Genomic DNA, 22,990 nt, shown 5'->3' with positions numbered 1-22,990 from the left:
TAGGGTTTGTGATTACAATGAGATGAAAGCGAGCGTTGATGGTGATGATGATGATGCTGCCGATCATGATGAACCCTCCAAGATCCAAGCAGTGGCGGCGATGGATTCCCTTTGCGAGTTCCCACTCCAGACCCCTTCCGGGGGTGAGGTTTCTTTGTTCTTTGGCAGCTTTGTAACTCTGATTTCTACTCTCTTCGCACGGGGTGAAAGAGTTTGATAAGACAGAGGCACAAACACATGGTACAGTCTCACCCCGCTCCCCTTAACGTAGTTAGGCCAGATCTGAGCCGGTAGAGTGTAGACCAACTAACAGAGGTCTGCTAGAGTCCAGCAAAAATTGAGAGTATTATGAAATAAAATTAAAAATTGCCGAATAGGAAAGATATACATCAAAAAAGATTGGAAAATATTATCGCCGTCGTTCTTCCAGCACACCTTCCAAATTGAATCATACCGGAAAACGCGCGAAATTAAAACGCCGCAGCGCTGTCCTCCTAAACTTGGACGCGTCTTCTCCACCTCTCCCTTAAATTTAGCCTCCTCTCCGATCGACTCCGACCGACCTCGCTCAACGTACTCAATTCTCGTTGCTTCATTCCTCCTTAATCTCTCTCACCGACTCGCCTTCGGCGTCGAGATGTCGGCGATCGTCGCGCACGACGATGACGACGACGACTGGCCGGCGCCTCCGCCACCGGCCCCGCTCCACCTGCTGGAGGTCACCGTCATCTCCGCGCAGGACCTGCACCGCAAGAAGCTCGGCCGCCGCGTGCGCGCGTACGCCGTGGCGTGGACCGACGGCGCGGCGCGCAAGCTGCGCACGGACGTGGACCTCGCCGGCGGCGCCGACCCGACGTGGAACGACCGGTTCCTCTTCCGCGTCGACGCCGAGTTCCTGCGCTCCGAGACGGCCGCCGTCGCCGTGGAGGTGCGCGCGGCCGGCGGCGTGCTCGGCCGCGACGCCGTCCTCGGCCGCACGCGGATCGTCGTGAGCACCTTCGTGCGCCCGTCCCGGTCCGCCGTGGCCCCCTCGGGCAGGCAGGTGGCGGCGCTGCAGCTGCGGCGCCCGCGTTCGCTGCGTCCGCAGGGCTTGGTGAACGTGGCGGTGGCGCTGCTGGGCGCCGCCCAGGCGCAAGCCGTGGCGCCCACCTACTGCGCGCCGGGCTCCACGGACGCGTTCGCCGTGAAGGACCTCGTGGCGATGAGGCCGGCGCCGGCGCTCTGCGCGATCACGGAGGACGCGGAGGATCTGGACTACGGGCGCCGCCGGCAGAAGCCGGTGGTGGAGTACTCCGGACCGCTGGACCCGAGGCGCGCAGCCGTGGAGCAGAGCAAGCTGGCCATGAAGCTCGAGAAGTGGAGGGCGGACCTGTCGCCGGACCGTGTGGACAAGGACGGCAACGGAGTGAAGCGGAGGTGGCGGCGCCGGACCTCATGCTTCGGCGGCGCGGAGTGGGAAAGGTAACTCGTGATCAATCGGGCCGGGTCAGACGGCCGCATATGGCTGCATGGTTGCTCGTCATAACCACAGAGATTGCTTGCCAAATTAGTTTGTTTCTTGCATAGTGGACTCGTTTTGAAACCGTTTAATTTGTTTTACTACACTCCGTATTATTTATTCGTGTCAATAATAAAGCTTCAGTAGCACGAAGGAGCGAGGAGAGAAAATTCATTAACAATCATTCTAGAACGTGAGCTAGTAAGCTATGCTTCGACTCCAACTTGGCATCCACCGTTTAATCCAATATACTCCTTCCGTTGCACGAAAGTTGTCTAAGATTTGCCAGTTGTTTAGATACATTCAAATCTCTGATAAATTTCGTGAGTCGGAGAAGATACTCCGTACAACGGATGAGTTTGCTCCGTGGGACAAGATTCTGAACGTACATATGCGCTACATATATTTTTCCAATTTTAAGTTACTTCACGTTATAAAAACATGACACGATATTTCCTTTTTTGCTTATTCGTGTGTTTTTCAAATGTGTATTCCCTTCATGTATATCCTTCTCCACTCATTTCTCTCTACCTCTTATTCATCTTTTATGATTATATACGATGGGGGATAGGATGGTCTAACCTCAACTCTAATTAGTCCATATACCACAAAGCTTAGATGGTGTTCTTGCCTCAAGTATTAATTCTTTGTGATGGTGGCACCTACTCTAATTCATCATTGTCGATGGAAGGGTTACCCGAAAGTACTGGAGGACGGAAAGGTAATGTATTGGGGTTGGGGTGATTTGGTGTGTTGTCCCCCCCCCCCCCCCCCACACCCCACACACACACAATAATGTTCACCCCGTGTGTTATTTTTCTTGAAACCTATTTTACATGTCATTATTAGTTGTTTTTCTAATCATATGTTAATGGCTGTCATAGTTCGTTTGCACGTAAATTTGGCCAAGATTTCTTGCTATTGATATGCTCCTTCAGTTTTGACAATTTCATTGTTCCATGTGTGATGATCTTTGTACCTTGTGTCATAATTCGCAAGATTGGGATGTAGTCATATGTGAGCAGGCAAACAAGGCGATTTTCTTGGCCCCAATACGAGGAGGGTCATGCTATATGTGTAACTCTTATAATATTGTCTCTCATGTAGGATAGGCTATAGACTATTTATATAACACCATAAAGTTTATTGAACAATTGCACATGACAGATCTGTACAAATGTAGCACATAAGAACAAACCAATTAGATCGGTGGTGGCTGATTTAGTATGGTGGCTAGTATCCCTTATGTATGCCTTACAAATGTTCTATTAAAAGTTTCGCAAAATATATCTTCATTTGTGTTAAAATTATACTCTACAAGTTCTAGTGTATTTGCTTACCTTACCATACACTACACACCTCTATTAAGAGATTTTTTTAGGCCGTATGCTTTGGAATTTCCACTAATAATTTTACATGTCAGTACTAGTTTTTTTAATCATATGTTGATGCCCGTCGGAGTTCGTTTGCACGTAAATTTGGCCAAGATTTCTTGATATTGATATGCTCCTTTAGTTTTGACAATTTCATTGTTGTCGGTGTGATGATCTTCGTACCTTGTTTCATAATTCGCAAGATTGGGATGTAGTCATATGTGAGCAGACAAATAAAGGCGATTTCCTTGGCCCCAAGATGAGGAGGGTCATACTATATGTGTAACTCTCATAATATTGTCTCTCATGTAGGAGAGGCTATAGACTATTTATTAAACACCATAAAGTTTACTGAACAACACATGACAGATCAGGACAAATGTACCACATAAGAACAAACCAATTAGATCGGTGGTGGCTGATTTAGTATGGCTGCTAGCATCCCTTATGCATGCCTTACAAATGTTCTATTAAAAACTTCGCAAGATATATCTCCATGTATACACCGCAGGCGCACTGCGGAAAGCATATAAAATAATTGATTTTTGGTCTGCAAAAGTTGTAGAACCCATAAAAAGTTATATTCATCAATGATTACTAGATTACGATAGTATTTCAACAAGTACAATTCTTAACATATTGTAAGTTTTTTTTTTTTTTTTTTTTTGACATGGAACACTCGTATTCCATTAAAACACGGCATGATCGCCGGTCACCCAACAGATTACATCATCAGGGAAGTTCATAGTCCAAAGGACATGGTCTCCTTGAACTTCACCTAAACCTTTAGCCGCAAGCTCATGAGCCGGCTTGTTACAGGTTCTAGGCGCAAAAGCCACTCTAGCCTCAATAAAATTCATTTGAAGTCTAAACTTCATATCACTGATCAAAATACCGAGAGGGGAAAAGAAGTAGTCTGAGGTTGTCATCGCATTCTTCAGATTGAGACAGTCTGTCTCAAAAATAACTCTGCCCATACCCAATCGATCAGCTATGTCGATGGCATGCGATAGTGCCATTGCTTCTGCATGCATTGCATCCTTGATCCATTTGAGAGGCCCCGCCGCAGCGACACATACATCTGAAATATAGTCACGGCCAATGACACCCCACCCACCGCTGCAAGACTCTTGTTTGAACGAGGCATCTAGATTGATTTTAATGTAATCAGCTGGAGGTGCTTCCCAAATCCTTGTCTCACTCGTGACTGCTACCTTCTCTTTCTTCACGTTAGCTTTCCACTCATTAACATGCCTGCGTACATTGAATTGGAAACACTCCACATTCTGGTAGTTCTCTCCATGATTCCCCCTATTTCTCTCTTGCCACCAGTTCCACAACAAAGAGATTGACAACAGTTTTTCCTCCTCCGACAGATTTAGTACCTCATGTAGTATTTCTAGCGCTGATTGGCATGGTAACAACTTCAGGCGTACATCTTCTAGCAGCAAAGCACTCCACCTTTGTTTCACGAATTTGCAATTAAGGAACAAGTGACCACCATCCTCAAAATATTTGTGGCATACAGCACACCTTGTTTCAAGTTCAACTCCACGCCGGGCTATGTTCATATACAGTGGATGACTATGTGAGCTAATCTCCACAGAAAATGATGTACCTTTGGAGGGCATTGTACTTTCCAAAGCTTTCCGAAAACTTCTCTCTTAATTGGCACTGTGTTAGCTGAACCTTGTCACTACTGAAGCCAGTGTAACTTGTAAGACACATTTTAAAATGATTGCGCCAAACTGCCAACTGTTAAAATTATACTTTACAAGTTCTAGTGTATTTGCTTACTTTACCATACACTACACACCTCTATTAAGAGATCTTTTAGGCCGCATGCTTTGGAATATCTACTAATATTTTTTTATAAGAACATTTACAAATAAGAATCAAGGAGGCATGTGTTTCCCAATTTTGGTTTTCACATTTAAGATGGTTAAGATCTTGTTGAGGTCAATATCACAAAAAAATAAAAATTTGTCGTGTCTTGGATATGTTAACAAAGCTTACTCCGTAATATAAAATTTCATTTGTTAAATCCTAATATGACAAAATATAGATAAGTATAAAATTTTAGTGTAAGTGTATTTACTTTAACTTGCCGAGGGTTCAAAATCTAGTTGGACATATGTATGCCCATACCAACCCCCGATTTCGATATTGCAGTTCACGATATCTTGTTCAGTGGTGCGACGACAACAAGCATTATATACTACTAGTAAGTAGGCAGGAGCAACGTACGGTCTCAAAATAACATTCTAACTATACATATTGTTTATGCTTATTTCCATCGTATTGTACTAAGGCTTTTACGTTTTTAGAAGAAAAAAAATAGCAAGGGAAGCAACATTCTGATCCTCACATAGTGCATCATCACATTTCTTTAATCCCGGAGATTCCCATACAGTCTTGCAGCCAAGAACTACTCAAAAACCCTTCCTACTTGAAGATATCATGGAATTGTTGACAAGATTGGTAACACAAGATTTCCAGACCCTTACCTGTGTGCGCGCACATTAGGCTGCAAAATGTTTGACCTAAAAGAAACATGAGAGGGTGCCATTCCCAAAATAAGCAATTCAATAAATAAAATAGCATCACAGCTCTCGAGCAGTTTCAGTGAGCTCCATGCTCCCATCAAAGCATGGGCGGAAGCAGCGAGGAGGAGGGGGGGGGGCAGGAGGGCCGTGTCCTGGCCAGAATTTGTGAAAAAAATCTTAAGTCCAATCTCGGTCCAGAATCGCAACTAAAGTTCCAACCATAACGAGAAGCAGAAACTAAATGAGGTCACGAACCAGGTCAGCTGTGATTCCCCGCCCACCCGTCGTCCCGATGTCGCCGCCTCCCACCGCTCTCTCGCTTGGGCCCTCGACGCTCGCTGCCCGGAACCCCTCTGCTGCAGCACTCCCTGGCTTGGCTGCCTCCCTTCCCGCCGGCTGCCGTTCTTGGACTTGGCTGCCGCTCTTCTCGCCGGACGCCGTTCTCACCAACTATTACCGTCAGCCGCCACACGACCGCCACTCTCTCCGGATATTCCCGCCGGTGCTCCAACAATCCAGTATGACAGCAAGTCAAGCAAGTCAACAGGGCAGCAAGTCCACTCTGGCGTTCCCACACTCTATCCTATGTACTGTTAACATGCACTGACTTACTCTCAAGTGTTTAAGACATAAAATTTTCCTTATTCAGCTATTCTATGTGCTAATGTTAAAATTAATAATTTGACACTAATAGAAACAAAGTCACTTATATGTTTGAATGTTTCAATTGTGTAGACACGTAGATTAAAAAAAATGATGTAATTTTCTATTTATGAGATATTCTATCATGTAAGCTCTTTTCATGTTTTGAAATATTTATATTGCTATCGCACATTTGATATATGTATAGAATTTCAATGGTGGCACTCCATTCGTCTTATATATTGTTCATTGGCAAACGTTTTTCACAATTTGGGAGGCGCAATCCTTTTCTTTTAGGTGTGCCCTACCACCCCCGCCCCCCTCCCCCTCAAATTCTTGCCTGCGTCTGCCACTGCGTCGAAGTGTGTAACTGTGTAAGTGGAGCTTAGTTGTTCCATAATTTTCTGGTTACTATGTTTAGCCAGATGTCTTGGTTGTGAATTGTTGTACTATTTATTTCCATAATGGATAACCTTAATTCGGACCTGTGTGCACCCCTTACAGGTCTCTCGAACTTCGTATTAACATCTGCAATATCTGACTCGCAATTTTTATTCTTAGCAACTTCTCATTTACTAGTTTCTTCCAAAAAAATGTATAAATTTGGAAGTTTGTGGGTCAATTTTTATTGGAACTACACTTTCCAACGTAAGTAGACATGTAGGCAGTGGAGCCCGTTGGGTTAACAAGAGTTTTAAAAGAAAAAACGAAGACAAAAGCTTTACCTCATCCTTGATTAAGAAGAAGGTGTATATTTTTTTTTTGGAAAAAATCGGACGAAAACCAATAACAATAAAGCTAGGTCCATCCAAACACCAACTGCCACACTCATCAACAACCAAACCTAACAAAAGATCCAATCAAGAGGCACACATCCACTCAGACCAACACATTAGACTACAAGACCAGACAAAGAGTAGTCCGTAGGGATCCTCGAGGTGGATCAAGCTGTGCGCTGTTGTATGTGGCACCAGCATTCTAGCAATTGAACTCTCTTTCCTATCTTTTTTTAGATGAACTCTCTTCCTATCTTAATATATTGACACATGTCTGTCCTTGAAAAAAAAGTTCAAGACTTCGACGCTTTTACGCTTTTAGAGCATCTCTAATAGACCTCGTAAATCCCGCCGGAACTGAATTTTTCCGACGAATTTACGGGTTCGGTTTTTTAAAGTGGCGCAGAACAGCACCCGAATCGGTGGGCCGGCCCATATAAGAAGTTCGGGGGCCCGAGAAACTGGACCGTCGACCCGTATATATACAGGCCGCGGAGGGGAGTAGGGTTCCAAAACCCTACTCCATCCAACGCGTCCGCCCCCTCCGCCGCGCGCATGGTTGGACTTCCGGCGAGCAATCGCGGAGCCACTGCCGCCGCTTCTCCACTCTCTCCACCACCATCGTGACCGCATGGCCGGGGCGAACAACGGCGGCAGGGCAGGTGGGCGGATTGGCGGGAGCAACTCTCCGCCGCGCCCCCCGTCTTCCAGTCCGAGGTCGAGCGGCGCAAATGGAACAGAAGCGAAGGCGCTCAGAAGCGCAGCGCGGGCGCTGGACCAACTGGGGTCTGACGCCGCCGGGGAAGCTCGCGCGCTAAGCGAATAGCAGCGAGGGGTGGTCCTCGGCCGCGTCCGACCGTGCGCTGTGGCGGCCCGCCACAGACAGCAGCGAGGAGGAGGAGGTGTCGGAGGAGGAGGTGCCGGTGCGCACCCTCCAGCTGCAGTCGGGGGACTTCGTCCTCAACGATGAGGAGGAGGCGACGATGGTGCAGCAGGTGGCCGTCATCTCCACCGCCGAGGCGCGCACGCTTCCACCGCGAGGAGGCGGAAGCCGTTCGTGCCGTGCACGAGTACGAGGCGCGCAGAAGGAGGCGACCATCCGCCGCGTGAAGCAGGAGGTCGCCGACCTCGACTCTGAGTAGGCCGCCGATGGCGTAGTCTTCCGCGGCACGCATAGTAGGTCGCCGCCGGTGAAATTTGTTTAGCTTTGGAGGTGGTCGCCGACTACCACCTCAAATGCAATGTATATATCGATCGTATCTATCGAATTATGCCTAAATATGTTTGAATTTCAGTTCTATTGTTTGTTTGCGATGATTACTTTACCGGCAAATTTTGAATTCGGCGTTTTTCGGTTCCGAATACGGGTGTTGTTCTGCCCCACGCTCAAAACCGATCGCTTTTTGTTTTTCGGGAGACTGAACTAACTTTTTTCGGTTCCGAAGGATAAGAGCATCTCCAGTCGCGTCCACCAAAGCGATTTGGGGCGCGCCAGACAAAAAAAACCTTCCCAGCCGCGTCCCCCAAACCCGTTTTTTGTCCGGCGCGGCCCGATACGATGTCCGGCGCCCCGAGCCCGGCCTCGCCACACAGGGAACGCACCGGGGACGCCGGACACAATGAAAAGCGAGGCGAAGCGCCGCGGGCCCGACCCATCAGCGGCTCGGAATCCTAAAACCCCGTCGCCTACCTTTTGTCCAGCGACGTTAATGGCGTCCCTGTTTTCCCAGGCGACGCAGGGACACGTCTCGTCGTGCATGGCCGCGTGGCCGTCCGCGCCTGCGTTATTGCGTGCAACCACCCGCTGCTGTCGCTGTAATTAAGAGGCCTTGGGGTTCGTCCCAATCTCTCGCCGCTCCCAAACCTTCTCCTCGCCGCCCCCAGATCTTCTCCTCGCCGTTCCAAGCAATGTTGTTCTCGTCCTCCCGCAAGATCGCCGCGTCGAACGGCTTCGGCCGCGGCAGCCTAACCGTGATGGAGGCGTGGGCGCTGTACCACGCGGGATATCCCGTCCCGTCGGACATGCGCCTGCCAAGCGGCGGCGGCTAGAGGATGGCCGTGAACGGCATTGGCGTCCCGCCGCCGCCGACGCCAGGCATGGAGCGCTGGAGGGACGCCATCAGGGCCCGGCGGGCTGAACTCGACGCCGAGGAGCGGGCGGATCCGACCTGGGCGGCCAAGAACAACGACGACTGGTGGCGCACCTACTTCAAGGCCAAGTACGACGTGGAGATGCACAACACCACCGGCCTCATCGACGGGCCGAACAGTTGGAACAGGGACGGGCGCCTCCTGTTCTGGGGCATTCCGGGGCGCACCTTGGAGAGCGTCATCCACGGCATCCACAACAGCGCTCCAAGGTTGGAGGCACCGTCCTCACCGGCACCGTCTCCCGCAGCGTAATGGCAGTGAGGAGGACGTACTCGTCCTCCTCGAACTCTTCTTCCTCAGGACCGGCTCGATCGACGCCGTCCTCGTCGTACCGCTCGGCGCCCTACACCATCCCACATCGCGTGGTGAAGGAGGAACCGACGACGCCCGTCAATCCGAGGCGCGGCAGCGGCAGCCGGCGGCAGCAAGAGAGGCGTGGCGACGCCCTCCTCATCCCGAAGTCGGAGGTGAAGGAGGAGCCGGAGGAAGCGTCGCAGGCGGTGCTGTTGGCGGAGTACGAGCAACAGCAGCGGCTCATCGCCAGCAGGGACGACCCCGAGGACTGCCCAGGGCTGCGAGCGGCGTGCTTGGCATCGATGAACGACAAGGACGCCTGGAGGGGCGACCTCGAGATGGCGATCGCCATGTCGATCCGCGACTCCGGCAAGCCGCTCGTGGACCTCAGCGACGACGGCGAGGCAGGACCAAGCGGATTGGTGAAGGACGAGCCCGTCGACGAGCCCGACGAGCGCATCAAGCAGGAGGTCGTCACCGACGACATGTACAACTTCCACCAGTACTAGGATATGTACAACTTCCACCAGTACTACGACGTCTCCGGCCGCCGCAAGTGCTTCTAGATTAGGTTTAGTTTAAATTTAGTCGAATCTCGTTCGAATGTATGTAATATATGCAAAGTTTGGATGAATTTAATCGAATCTCGTTCAAGTTTAAAATTTCCAAAATATTATTTGGAGGACGCGACTGGGGAGCGACGTCTCTCAAACGCGACACGAACAAAACACGTCCCCAAACGCTCGATCCGGCACGCTTTGGGGACGGGTTGGGAGATGCGACTGGAGATGCACTTAACGTTGGACGCTTTACGTGGGGGGTCGCATTTTGAATGTGTTTCTATAGTTCCATACGAGTATATTACAAGAGTGAAAGCAAACTCGATTCAACCATGTCAAGCTTTCGGCTGTAAATTTATTTGAAATGAAACGAGTTCATTTTCAAAAAGAGAAAGAAGAGGAGCAGCTGCAAGAACCACAGCCAAGGACCCACGTGTCAATGTCCCGTACTAAACCACCCCTTATCCCCTCTTGGGCCTCTTCTTCCGCCATCCCTTCCCACTGGCCCTCTGCCGCACCACATCGCACCTCTGCATCTCCCTCGCTCGCTCGCTCGCGCTCGCAGCAGCAGCAGCAGCGCGGCTGGGCGGCGCCATGGCCCGCTCCTGCCTCTCCACGGCGCGCACGGCGGCGCTTCGCCCCACGCTCCACGCCGACGGCGCCTCCGGGACGCACCTCTTCTACGCGTCCTTGCTCCCCCGCCCGGCGCGCGCGCCGTCCGGCCACCACCGGCACCGCCTCATCGCCGACCACGTTGTGGCTCCCGTCGCGCCGGTGGCTCGACGGAGCAGGCGCGCGGCGACTGCGATGGCGTCGCAGGAGGAGGCCATGACCACGGCCGTCGAGGAAGACGTGCAAGAGGAAGAGCCAGCAGGAGGTGAGGTCGAGGAGGAGCAGGGCGCGCCCGCGGGGGCGGAGGCGGAGGCGAGCTCGGACGACGCTGCTGGCGGTGATACTGGCGCGGCGGAGGCGGAGGCGGACAGCAGCGCCACCAAGCTCTACTTCGGGAACCTGCCGTACAACTGCGACAGCGCGCTGCTCGCCGGCATTGTGCAGGATCACGCCATCCCGGAGATGGTCGAGGTACGCCTCCATGCTGTTTGCTGAAATGGATCACTTTGTTCAGTAACCTCCTTGTTTTGTGATTCGGAATGCTTGAACAGAACAGAATATTAGTGAACAATTGAACATCTAGGACATATACATGCTTGATCAAACCAGTAACTTTGTTGGAGATCATCAAACTTACATTCCATTGGTTGGTTCAATCTCAAACGTTTGCATTATCAGGTGCTGTACGACCGGACGACAGGGAGGAGCAGAGGCTTCGCCTTCGTGACGATGAGCACGCTCGAGGACTGCGAGCGGGTCATCAAGAACCTCGACGGCACCGTGAGTGCTCCCAGCCTCATCATCCACCTATCTTCCAAGAATTCCTCATGTGCCACTCATTGCAGGCAACGCAAATACTCAATGCCACGAACAAGTTAGTTCATGACCGATATTCCCATGTTTCAATTGTTTCAGATGTACAGTGGGCGCACGATGAGGGTGAACATGGCCGACAAGCCCAAGCCGAAGCTGCCGCTGTACCCGGAGACGGAGCACAAGCTCTTCGTCGGCAACCTGTCCTGGACTGTCACGCCGGACATGCTCATCGAGGCGTTCCAAAAGTGCGGGAATGTGGTCGGTGCGCGGGTACTCTACGACGGCGAGACCGGCCGGTCCCGTGGATACGGCTTCGTGTGCTACTCCACCAAGGAGGAGATGGACCAGGCCATCGAGACGCTCAATGGAACGGTATGTCAGGGCCGACCTTCTCACCATCTCTCTTCTGTTTGCCAGTACATGAAAAGTTGTAGATGTGTAAGATCAAACGCAAACTTCTAAAATTCCCATTATGAAAGACATAATATTTAGGAGTACCAAAAACCCGTGCATTCTTAAACCTTTGTGACCCAAAATGTAGCAACGGGAAATTTCAAATAAAACTGAAGAATTCCTTGCCAGGATGAACTTTATTGTTTGGACTAGTAGGACTTCTGCTTGGAAATTCAATGTTCATATCTGAAACACAAACTGAAAACAAATTTGAACTGAACAATGACACATATTGCAGGAAATCGAAGGCAGGGAGATCCGGGTCAACTTGGCCCTTGGAAAGAGATACTAGAGAGAAACCTTCCATAAGGTTTATTCGATACTTCGTCTACAACATGACTTGCACAGAGGTTGTTGGCAATTACAGAGCAATAGAGGAGACGGCCATTGCTCGTCAGAACGCACTCCAAAAGCCCCAACAGGGAAGACATCACTCTGAACTATATCACCATTCATTTTTTTCTGTATCGAGTAAGTGTATACTTAATTATGTGAAAACAGATATTTACATGGTTCCACGCTCTAGGAATCACATCATTTTGATCCTCCCGCAAGTAGGCTTGTTATGCGATAACACAATGTGTTGCTGAAAATACACATATTTTTGCGAAGGAACAATAAAATTATTGCTCATAAATATAGTTATAATCAGCAGATACAAGTTGTGTGTAATAAACTTCAGTGCGTGGTTGCCTAGAATCTTCAATGTATTAGCTATAACATGGGGAAGCCTATATTATTAATGAGCTACTTTCATGAGCACAATCTGGCATCCAGTGGCGATGCCAGGAGTTCAACTATGTGTTGTTATTTTTAATCTGTGATGTCGAATACACGTGTTCTTACTAATTTTACAGTATTTTTCATAATTTATAACTATGTACAAAGGATTTTTGAAAATCATGTATGGTCAATTGACCACACAGGTCCTAACGTGGCTTCACCACTGCTTGCATAGTCCTGTTAAAATGATAAATCTCCTAAATTGGCTATGCATATCGAAACTTATTACATTATATATGCTGCTTTAGAATACCAACACATGAAAGGAGTCTTTGATTTTGATGGTCAAGAGAGGGGTGTTTTGTAGGTGCTTCAAATGATCCATCGTTGGGTCCGCAATGTAGGGATTGTTTATTCCCTGTATAGATCATATCTTTTTTTTTTTAAAGCCTGTATAGATCATATCTTTCTCTATATTCAAACATTTGATATTATTAGGATCTAACGTATACTTAAATGCAAATCATAGTGAGGTGTAAAGACTGGAGCCTTGCAAAGTAGGTGTTGCTGGTCACCAGGGTCACCAATTTGATGTAATTTCTAATCCAACAAAGTTTTAGGCAATCCCATAACGTGGTCGTGCATGAGTATGTACATACAACTCATGTTGCTTAGAGAATTATTGAGTGAAATGCATCAACGGTTCCAGAAGTTACCGGCAATATCTGAAATGGTCCTAAAATTTTAAAAATATACCAAAACAACCTCAAAACTTGTTCTCGATATCCACATACGGTCCAAGATACATATAAAGGTGACGTGGCAATGTAACTAGACCCACTTCAGGGTTGGCCCACGACGGTCACGCACTTTGCACGAATTCCCGATGCGATGGACATGCTCAAGGATGTATCTTCGGTTCAGGATTTTTATTCGCTCGATCGATCCGCTCCTCAACGCGAACAACAAAACGTATCTACTTCTGTCCTCTCTATCTTTTCTGAAACAAGACGCTCGTATCTACTTCAGCCCTCCTGCTCGATCCGCAAATTGCTTGGGTTTCTTATTTTCCTTTCTTTTCTGATTTACAAACAAATATATCATCAGCTATGCACCTACATGTAGATGTGTACGTGCGTGTTGTGTGCATATATGTCGCCAACGCCAAACATGAATCCGTAGGTGGTTAAAACCTCAATACAATGGGCAGAAGTTGTCTGTAGCAACCGAAATTTCTAACGTACCGACCATCTATAATCCTACTGACCGACTTCTTCTCTCTCCTTCTAATCTTACCTCCACCTCATAAAAAATCCTAGTTGGCACCTCTTACAGAGTGCTGAATAGATACCATTGTACATGCCCTAAGCCATGCTACAACAGGGTATTTTGCATACATAATCCTGATTAAGAATTAATTTTTAGTGAAAACTACTATATTTGGCCTCCTACCCCACTGTACCAACTGTCTTTTTGTCTGGCTAGAAATAACATACAGTGTTGTTGCAGACAGCTGGTGTCTAAACTATTGTATATGTCCTTAGGAGGGGGGGGGGGGGGGGCAAGGCCCCCTAGCTCCGCCACTGATCTGGTGGTTTTAACCACCTACGGATTCATGTTTGGCGACATAGATGCAATAATTACAACGACCGGACCTTATGGCGCCCGCCCCATATCTAGACCGATCATTTTGTTGTAGATCATCGCTAGTGGGCTCACTAGCGCGGGCGTTGACCCCTACCTCCGCTCGTAAACATCTAGCCATACAGCAATACACCGAAGAGAACTAAAATAGCAATCGTGGATAGAGGGAAAACTGACTAGAGCTGCAGATAACGTCAATACAATGGGTAGAAGTCGTCTGTAGCGACCGAAATTCCTAACGTACCGACCATCTATAATCCTACCGACTGACTTCTTCTCTCTCCTTCTAATTTACCTCCACCTCATAAAAAATCCTAGTTGGCATATCTTACGGACTGCTAATAGATATCATTGTACATGCCCTAAGCCATGCTACAACAGGGTATTTTGCATACATAATCCTGATTAAGAATTGCTTTTTAGTGGCGGACGCATCGGGGATCATCTTGAATTTTTTTAACACGTTTTAGTCATTTGTGTAAACTTATCACATATGAACAATAAAAAAAAAGAGGGGCGTGCCCACCCAACAGCTTTTTTGTGCGCTCGTCATTGGATCCACGAGCATGCCTGACCAGACTGTGCCGAGTCCGCCTGCCCTGACGACAATTAAATTCAACTGAATTTGCACACCATCATTTGAGACCTTAATTGTCACCACTCATACCCAGCAAGTTACATGACAAAAGAATTTGGAGCAAAGCTGCACTACATATATTATAATCAACTACTACTAATGTATCGACTCAATTTTTGGGCATGCGCATGACCTCCCTTATTTTCTCGAACAGCCTAAATAACCAACAATTTAAAAACCTACTCTGAATTCACCCCCATCACAAGTCTCATCATGCAAGTTAAGAATTAAATATTACAAGTCTGACAACGCAACTTCCACGAGACCATCACAACTAGTACCCCCTCCATTCCAATGAATACGGCATATTCATTTTACATGTTTTCTTTGACTAAAAATTACTTTAGATACATAAAATTACGTTGGTACAAAATTAGCATCATTAGAAAATATTTTTTAGTACTAATTCAACGATACCGTATAATATCATCAAGATTTTGTTGCTCAATTTTTCGGTCAAAACTCGTCTCCAAATACATATATGCCGTATTCATTGAAATAGATGTAGTACTCCAGTGCTGCTATTACAGAGCTGCATCTAATCATTGATTAATGCCAGCAATGGAAATTAAACTTAGCCACAAATTACTCCATGTAGCATGGAGAATTGTTAACAGTGCCATCGAGTTCACCAAATTTATTCATTCAAAAGTGCGACATGTAAGAAAATTGATTATCTAAAACTATATATACATAACTTAGTGGAAATGTTTAACATATTCAGTTATTTGACAATTGTATACACATGATCTCACAATTATCTAGAATTTGAACTATTACATGTTAAATTAACCCAACAACTATATTGTTTACTCATTGCAAATTATCGTTGTGATAATGATATTTTAAAGCACCACATTACATAAAAAAGCAATAATACACAAATTTCAGAAAACATGACAAACTTTAGAACACCTTTAAATTTACAAGTACTATTAGAAATTGTTACTTAGTATCTTAGACGTTGGATTAGTCAAATCAAGTGGCGACTAAACGATCATACATGACCAAAATATTACCTTTTAATTTGATGGTGACGATACACAGTAGCAGAGAGACGGATTTATAAGGACATTTTTGGAGCATAGAACTGAAAATTATAGAAATAGGAATGAACGAAAGTGAGATGCTACATAATGTGGATTCAGAAATGCCAAACGTAGGAACAATGGAATTAGTTCTTTATATTATGAACATGACATAAACAAAATATTTTTAGAAGGTTGATGAGATGGAGTTGAAAGAGTTAAGCAACAAACGGGAGGTTTTGAGCTAATGTTCATATTTCTTCGGTATATGATACATGAACACATAATTATAGGAATCTACCAAACCCTATAATCCAAAAAAGAATTATAGAATTTTTTGTGATTCATATTTGATGATAATCCTAAGATCCAAAGAGAAACTAAGAAAGTACGATATTTTTCCACTAAGAATTTTTAATAAAAAAAAGTAACAAATCGAAGAGGTGCCGGGGGTGTGAGTTTGACATGTCTCCTCCTCGTTGGCACCGCGAGAGGCAGCCACATCCTCCCAGCTTGACTACGGGCAGTGGCGGCCCTAGGAGGAATCTCCACGGCAGCATCCAACAGCAAAGGAACTGAATTAGTAAAACTGTTCATTTATTTGTCCAGTAAATTAAAGTCTTTTACACTGCCAAAACCTCGAGCAACTCTAAAATATCTCCTTTGCAAGCCTCCCTACATGGAGCTGGGTATAAGCTTTTTTGCATCATCTCTTATCCACATGGATATCTCCTTCTCAAGCCTCTCCATCGCAGGTTTGGGCAAGAACATGGACACAGCGGTGATCACCTCGCCATCCCCGTTCTTCAAGGCCATGTGGTAGCTCATCGGGTCCGTAATGTAGGGCACGCCGCCGCCCACCGCCGTGGCCCAACCCATGTCGATCTTCTCGTCTCCAAGCCGAGTCGTGTCAACGACGTGGAATGCCCTGTCGACGTCGAGATGCCGGTGTGCGCGCAGCGCGGTGATCATGTCCACCGTCGACCTCACGTGCTCCTCCGTGGTGCTGAGCTTGGCCCTCTGCACGAGCTCCAGCGCGTGCCCAAGCGGCCTCCCGCACAGATCGTCGACGCCGGCCTCCACCATCGGGCGGAGGACGCAGTTGCCGTAGTACCCTCTGGGGATCGGCGGGTACTTGCCCCGGGCGTTCATGCGGAACACGAGGCGCACGGGGAGCCCAGGCTCGTAGCCTAGCGCTACGGTGCGGCATCTCCACAGGAACGCCGACAGAAGCTCGAACACGGTGCAGGACCGCGCGAGGCGGTCCGGGAGGTGGCTTCGGAGAGCGGCGACCTCTTCCGGGCCAAACCGGAAGTACTGGGTCACCATGTCTGCCGGCGGCGCCGGCAGCGTGTCGGCGGTCACGATGCCGGAAGCGTGGCCCGGGAAGATGTCCTGCCTGACGCGACCTGGCGTGCGTGCCTTGAACATGCTCTCCCTGTTCCAGACGGGCAAGACGGCCGGACGCGACTCGCCGCGTGCGAGGTCGGCGATAGCTTTGACGAACTGGAGCAGGCCGAAGCCGTCGGCGACGTTGTGGCATGTGTGCACAGATAGAACAAAGCCCCCACATCTCAGCCGAGTGAGCTGCATGCGCAGATGGATACGTAAGCATAAGCAACAATTTCGCAGATTTAGACAAAGTGTAGCTAAAATCTGTCTGAGGGAGTAGTAAAAACGGCGGGAATGTCTAAGTAGATGATGATCAACGATGAGCACCTGCATGTAGATCAGTGGGTTGCCAAGGACAGGGGTGTAGTCGTCGACGTCGCACACGAGCTCCTCGATGCACGGATAAGGCGGCAGCGCGGGCTGCCCGAAATCCTCGAGCCGCACGTCGGCGTCGGCATCCACGAACACGGCCCCTTGAGCGGTACACTCCACCGCGAGCCGGCCTCCGGGCATCTCCCGCAGGCGGCCGGCGAGCGGGTAGTAGTGGACCAGGGCCTCCGCGAGCGCCGCCCTGATGGCCTCGGCAGGGTCCGTCGCCGCCGGCTCGCGACGGACCGGACGGAAGAACAGAATGGCGCCGATGTAGTGCCGTAGGTAGGTGCAGTCGTCCATGTCGGAGAGGGCCTTGGTCTCACGGGGCGTCGGCCGCGCCGGTGCGACGACTTGCGCTTTGCTCCGACGAGCCGTGAACCTCACCGTGGTGGCCATCTTGCAGAAAAGGTTGACGTGTTGTGAGCTCCTTTCTGCTTTTATTGGCATCACAGCTCACAGGCAAAGGAAGGTGCAAGGAAGTTGGGTACGTACGAAACTAGTACCTAGCTACTCTACATGCAAAAGATTATCTTTAGACGAAAGACATCCGTTCCATTTCATTGAAATGAAACAATGTCACGTGCAAATGATTTGACCAACAGAGGCAGCCATATGCCATCCCATACGTCACTTGTACTTGTTCAAGTCTAACTTGGTGATCACTTTGTCTAGCCGCCTCCTCCTTGATTGGTTCATGCATCTTGACAGTTGAAAAGATTCCATGTCCACAACAGTCGTTTATGACTATATATTGCATGGCACGGGAAGAAACCAAACTTTCCATTCTTATTGTAAAATTTCATTCCACAATTTTTTTCATATTTTATTACATATAAAGAATATTCTAGAAACTAGCTAGCTATTCATTCATGGCATTTTTTTTCTCAAACGATGATGGGTTTTCAGTTACACTTGCAAAATATATCTATTTATACCGCACGTCTGTCTAGCAAATTCAGTTTTATGGAAATATCGTAATTCTGCAACTGTAAATCAGTCAAATTGTAAACCATTACGAATTTTCTGCACTAAAAACACTGAAAAATGGTTTGTGTTTATTTGTATGCGAAAATCGCATTTCAAGGCAGTATGTATTAGGTCATTTGCAATATCCCTTGAGATGGATGAATTGTTCAATTTGTCCTTAATTAGCATATGTAGAAAGCTAGAACATTAGATTTACATGCGGGAGATTGATGTTACACAAAGTGCATTAAAGGGAGTATAGTTTGTCTTGGTCTTCCAACCACGACATGGTCAAATGGTGCGCCCCTAGTGCTCTACCTCAGCCAGCACATTTCGCAGCGTCTTTCATTACCTCGTTTCAAAATAGATTTTTTTTATTTTTCTTAGTTTTCCCTTGTTCCGGGAGGACCCAGGATTCACGACCAAAGAAAAGATAGTTTGTGTGTCTTCTAGAACTATTAGTTCAGTCCAATGCCTAATAAAAATAGTAATAACATTAGAACTATGACACTAAACCAAAAAATAATAGATATGTTTATGACATATTGATAAGGGGGATCCCAGCAGATCCTCCTAGAGTGTTGCCCGATCTTTCACAGCGAGAACCTAGGGTAGTAATTCCTCTCAACAACGCAATGAACGCAGCCTGGAGAAGAGGGAACGAATCCAGCAAGCAACGGATCGATGAACGATACGCCTCACACCTTGAGCTAGACAATCCTTGATGAACACAAGAACCTTCGCAGCGGATATAATAAATAAACGGCAGCGCCGTACCCCCGGAGGGATGATACACGTGAACACACGCAATGGGGAAAACCCTAATCTTTAGTCTAAACTTGTCTACTAAGCCCTAGCCGTCCCTCCACCTTATATGAGGGGATGGTGGCCGGCCAGCCCAAGTGGGCCTCCCTAACTTGGTTTGGACAGGCCCAAACCAAACTGACTCAAATCAATAAAAACCCTAATTGGCCCACATATGATCATTACATAAACTAAGATAATTAAGCTGGTGGAGTCCCGAATCTGGGCTCCACATAGGCCTCCATGCCCGTATCACATATCACGCGGAACATGATCGGCGCCTAAGTTCTCTAGGACGGTGAGACACCTTGGCCCTCCATTATGACTTCGTCTGCTACTCCACCAAGGTGGAGATGGACCATGATATCGAAACGCTCAATTGAATGGTAAACAATGCCAAGTTTCTTATGATCTCCATTTGGTTTTCTACATGCACGGGTAAATTTATACAAACATCTAAGTTTCTACTATGGTGGAATACTAATATTTCCATAACAACAATGTATATTTAAACATTTGTACTACAAAATGTAACAATGTGCAATTTCCCATACACGATGTCTGTTACAAGATGATGTTCATTATCTCGAACTAGTAGAATTGTTCTTGGAAATTCAATGTTCACATCTCATACACAAAAGGATAACATAATGTAATTTACTAATTACACTTATTACAGTAAATCAAAGGCAAAACTTACAGGCAGTTTACTACAATGTTAATTACACAACAATAGTGGATACCATCATTGATGTGAACTAGAGAGCGAAGACAATTGTTTTCTCTTTAGAGCACACTACAAAAACTAAAATATATAGCTACATATCTGAATATCTAATTGATGTATATCTAATATTTTGTGACTACTTCTCAGTCGATTGAGAAAACTTAGTTCTTAGTCTGATAATCATCAAATCCCAGTTACAACCCATGTTGCAACTCATGAGTAGCACAAATCACAAAGCAAATCTAACGGTCCGTAGTATTTTTCTTAGTTGCATGCTCACTTGCAAATGAAAAAACTCAGTTGCAACCCACTTTCAACTAAAAAGACTCAGTTGCAATCCAACTTGCAACTTGTATGCACAAATTACGATGTAGTGTAGGGCTTGAATGAGCACTAACTTATTAGTTCTCAGCTAGGTGAAATCAAATATTTTCATTGTTTGGTACTCTTTGAATAGTGTTTCTTAAATCTCTTTTACATCTTGATTATTTATTCACCCATACGGCGTGTTATTATATTTTATTCAACTCGGTGAAACTATTAATCATGATGATCAAATGTGCAATTTTAACTACTCATTAGCAACTTAACACAATAATGTTGTTGTCTATTGCTTGCAAATACTCGTTGCAATGTCGAATCCATGACATACCATATTGCACCAAAAAGAAAAAAAGGATCAACTTGCCACAATGTTGAGTTTATGACATACCATATTGCATCAAAAAGAAAAACAGAAACAACTTTTCAAACTGTTGACAAACTCTAGATCACCAACAAACTTACAAATATCACTACATACCATTTCTTACTATAGCTTAGTTATTATGTGGGTGCCATACAATCATAGCTGAATGATCATACCTGAAGTTGATTTTTTCCATGTTTAACGGTTTTTTTTTCTTTGAGAGGTACGGTGACCATAGGCACCATTGGAGGGAAAGAACACAATGTACTCTTTGAATGGAAAAATTAAAAAATGAAGAAACAAAAGAAAAAATATGACTGAGATGTCATGCATCGTTGAATAAGTGATGAGTTTAAATTGTACATACATATAGAAGAAGCACGAGAAATAAGGAGATAAAGAAAAACCGACGAGACTCAAGAACAACAAGGAGTACATGAATGCAGTATGTAGAAATTTGATTAGTACTTCAGTACGATAATCCAAAAGGATTACTGTAAGTTTTTAGGCTTCAAATCTTATGAAGATTCTAGGATCGAAATAGACAAAAGAAAATGGCAGAGTTTCCCCTAAAGATGCTAGAAACATAAAGGAAAATAGAGAGATTTTGCTCACAAAAATCAAACAGATCAATCGGGCACCACTAATGTGAGCGTGACGTCTCCTCCTCGTTGGCGCCACGAGAGGCAACCAAATTACCAAACCACCACCACATCCTCCTCGTTAGCTTCACTACGGGAGCAGCAGCCACACACACCACTACCACCACACTCCGAACCGCACGCACGCCCGAGCCGATCGCGCCGAGGCCACCAAGCCCCCACACACGGCCATGGCCATCACCGCCGCGTCCAGCCTCGCCCTCCACGCCGCGCCATCCGCCGCCCGGCGCCGCAACGTCGTCGCCTCAGCCTCCACGGCGCGGTTCGACCGCCGCTCGGCCGTGCTCCTCCTCCTGTCTGCAGCGGGAGCCGGGTCGTCTATCGCGGCGGTGGCACCGTCTGCGAACGCCGCGGGCAGCATCGGGTTCTTCGGCGTCCGGAAGAGGCTGGAGCGGGCGGAGGAGGCGGCGGTCGAGGCGGCGCGGGAGGTGGTGGAAGCCGCGGAGGCCGGCGGCGAGGCGGTTGCGGAGGTCGGGAAGGAGGTCGCCGGGGAGGGCATGCAGCTGGTGGCCGAGGCGGGGCTCGCCGGCGACGCGCTCGTGCAGGCCGGGGCTGTCGCCGGCGCCGAGGCGCTCGGGGTGCTCGTCGGCTTGTCCGTCGTCAATGGCATCCTCAAGCCCGAGGTCTAGGTAGAGATGGGTCGGCCCCGTGGCATTTTTTGGCCCATGCGATGTTTGGGGTTTAGTGCTTATTACCTGGATATCTCGTTATTTGTTCATGGCTTTTGTGGTGTAATATGAGTAAGTTTTATATATAGTGATGGATGCTCATGGTTCCACTATGTTTTGAATGCAACAAAATCATACAAATTGTTTGGAGAAAAATCCATCGTATGCCCGTATATAAAGACATATGGAGCATGTCCGAAAACCAACGGGAAATCTCTCCTCTCCATTCTAGGGGTTTTTCACAGTTATTTTTTAGCATTTGCCAAAACACGTCGTTCGATTATGTGACATATTGGCCAGAACACACAAACTGTCAAAAGTGAAAAAATTTACACTTTTGGCTGGGATGACCATGCTATGAGTTATTTTGAAGAAAAAGTGCAAAACTTTTTTTTTTGGACAAACGGTGTGTTTTGGTAAATGCACCAGAAAATTGTAATGATACCTGATAAGGACACAATTGAGCGGCGTATTTTAGCAAACAACGTAAAATAACGTTGCCTTGTAGCAATTTTTCTCTTTTTATATGGACATGAATTTTGAAGAAAAAAAATAACGAGAACTTCCCGAGAAATGAATAACAAGAGCATCTATGTTGTGATCTAATCTTACAAAACGGCCGACTCCTCCACCTGTTTCTTCTCCCCTCCCCCACCTCCCATCTTTTGTCCCATTGAGATGCCATCAAACGTTCTTCTTTCCTCGTCACCACCTTTGTCTTTGCGCCGCTCATCATACTCTCTCCCTTCTTTTTTCGTCCCAACAACCGCTATCATTGACACCAATAACGTTGTGTTCGGTCATCATAGCATACCAAGAAGACCCTCCTCCAAGATCGAAGGGATGCCCATTACCCATCCAGCTAGGTATAAACCTACATCGGTGGAGGTCATCATCATTGTAACATCCATCAAATTCACCGATCATGAACTCCATCCCTCCACCCGTATACCTTCTC

General features: G+C 47.0%; 4 protein-coding genes across 4 annotated transcripts; 3 read left to right on the top strand and 1 right to left on the bottom strand.

Annotated features, from left to right (window-relative positions):
- The first annotated feature begins 637 nt into the window (after positions 1–637).
- On the top strand, positions 638–1,979 carry LOC124688780. Its single transcript, XM_047222414.1, has one exon. It carries the CDS (start codon positions 638–640, stop codon positions 1,463–1,465), a length of 828 nt encoding a protein of 275 aa, XP_047078370.1. The 3' UTR covers positions 1,466–1,979.
- Positions 1,980–10,434: 8,455 nt separating this feature from the next.
- LOC124688779 (28 kDa ribonucleoprotein, chloroplastic-like) lies at positions 10,435–12,538 on the top strand. The gene is made up of 4 exons (XM_047222413.1): positions 10,435–10,923; positions 11,131–11,232; positions 11,368–11,640; positions 11,960–12,538. Exons 1-4 carry the CDS (start codon positions 10,435–10,437, stop codon positions 12,011–12,013), a joined length of 918 nt encoding a protein of 305 aa, XP_047078369.1. The 3' UTR covers positions 12,014–12,538.
- Positions 12,539–16,329: 3,791 nt separating this feature from the next.
- On the bottom strand, positions 16,330–17,913 carry LOC124688778 (acyl transferase 1-like). The gene is made up of 2 exons (XM_047222412.1): positions 17,473–17,913; positions 16,330–17,340 (listed from the first exon to the last, which is right to left on the bottom strand). The coding sequence occupies exons 1-2, from the start codon at positions 17,911–17,913 to the stop codon at positions 16,429–16,431; spliced, it is 1,353 nt and encodes a 450-aa protein (XP_047078368.1). The 3' UTR covers positions 16,330–16,428.
- A 3,499-nt stretch (positions 17,914–21,412) lies between these two features.
- On the top strand, positions 21,413–22,188 carry LOC124688776. The gene has a single exon (XM_047222411.1). The coding sequence runs from the start codon at positions 21,535–21,537 to the stop codon at positions 21,991–21,993; it is 459 nt and encodes a 152-aa protein (XP_047078367.1). The 5' UTR covers positions 21,413–21,534; the 3' UTR covers positions 21,994–22,188.
- Positions 22,189–22,990: the final 802 nt, after the last annotated feature.

The sequence above is a fragment of the Lolium rigidum genome, chromosome 2 (genome assembly GCF_022539505.1).
Source record: "Lolium rigidum isolate FL_2022 chromosome 2, APGP_CSIRO_Lrig_0.1, whole genome shotgun sequence".
In the NCBI taxonomy this organism is placed as follows: Eukaryota; Viridiplantae; Streptophyta; class Magnoliopsida; order Poales; family Poaceae; genus Lolium; species Lolium rigidum.
The sequence above is the reverse complement of the archived record's forward strand: the minus strand, read 5'-3'. Positions and strand labels throughout refer to the sequence as shown.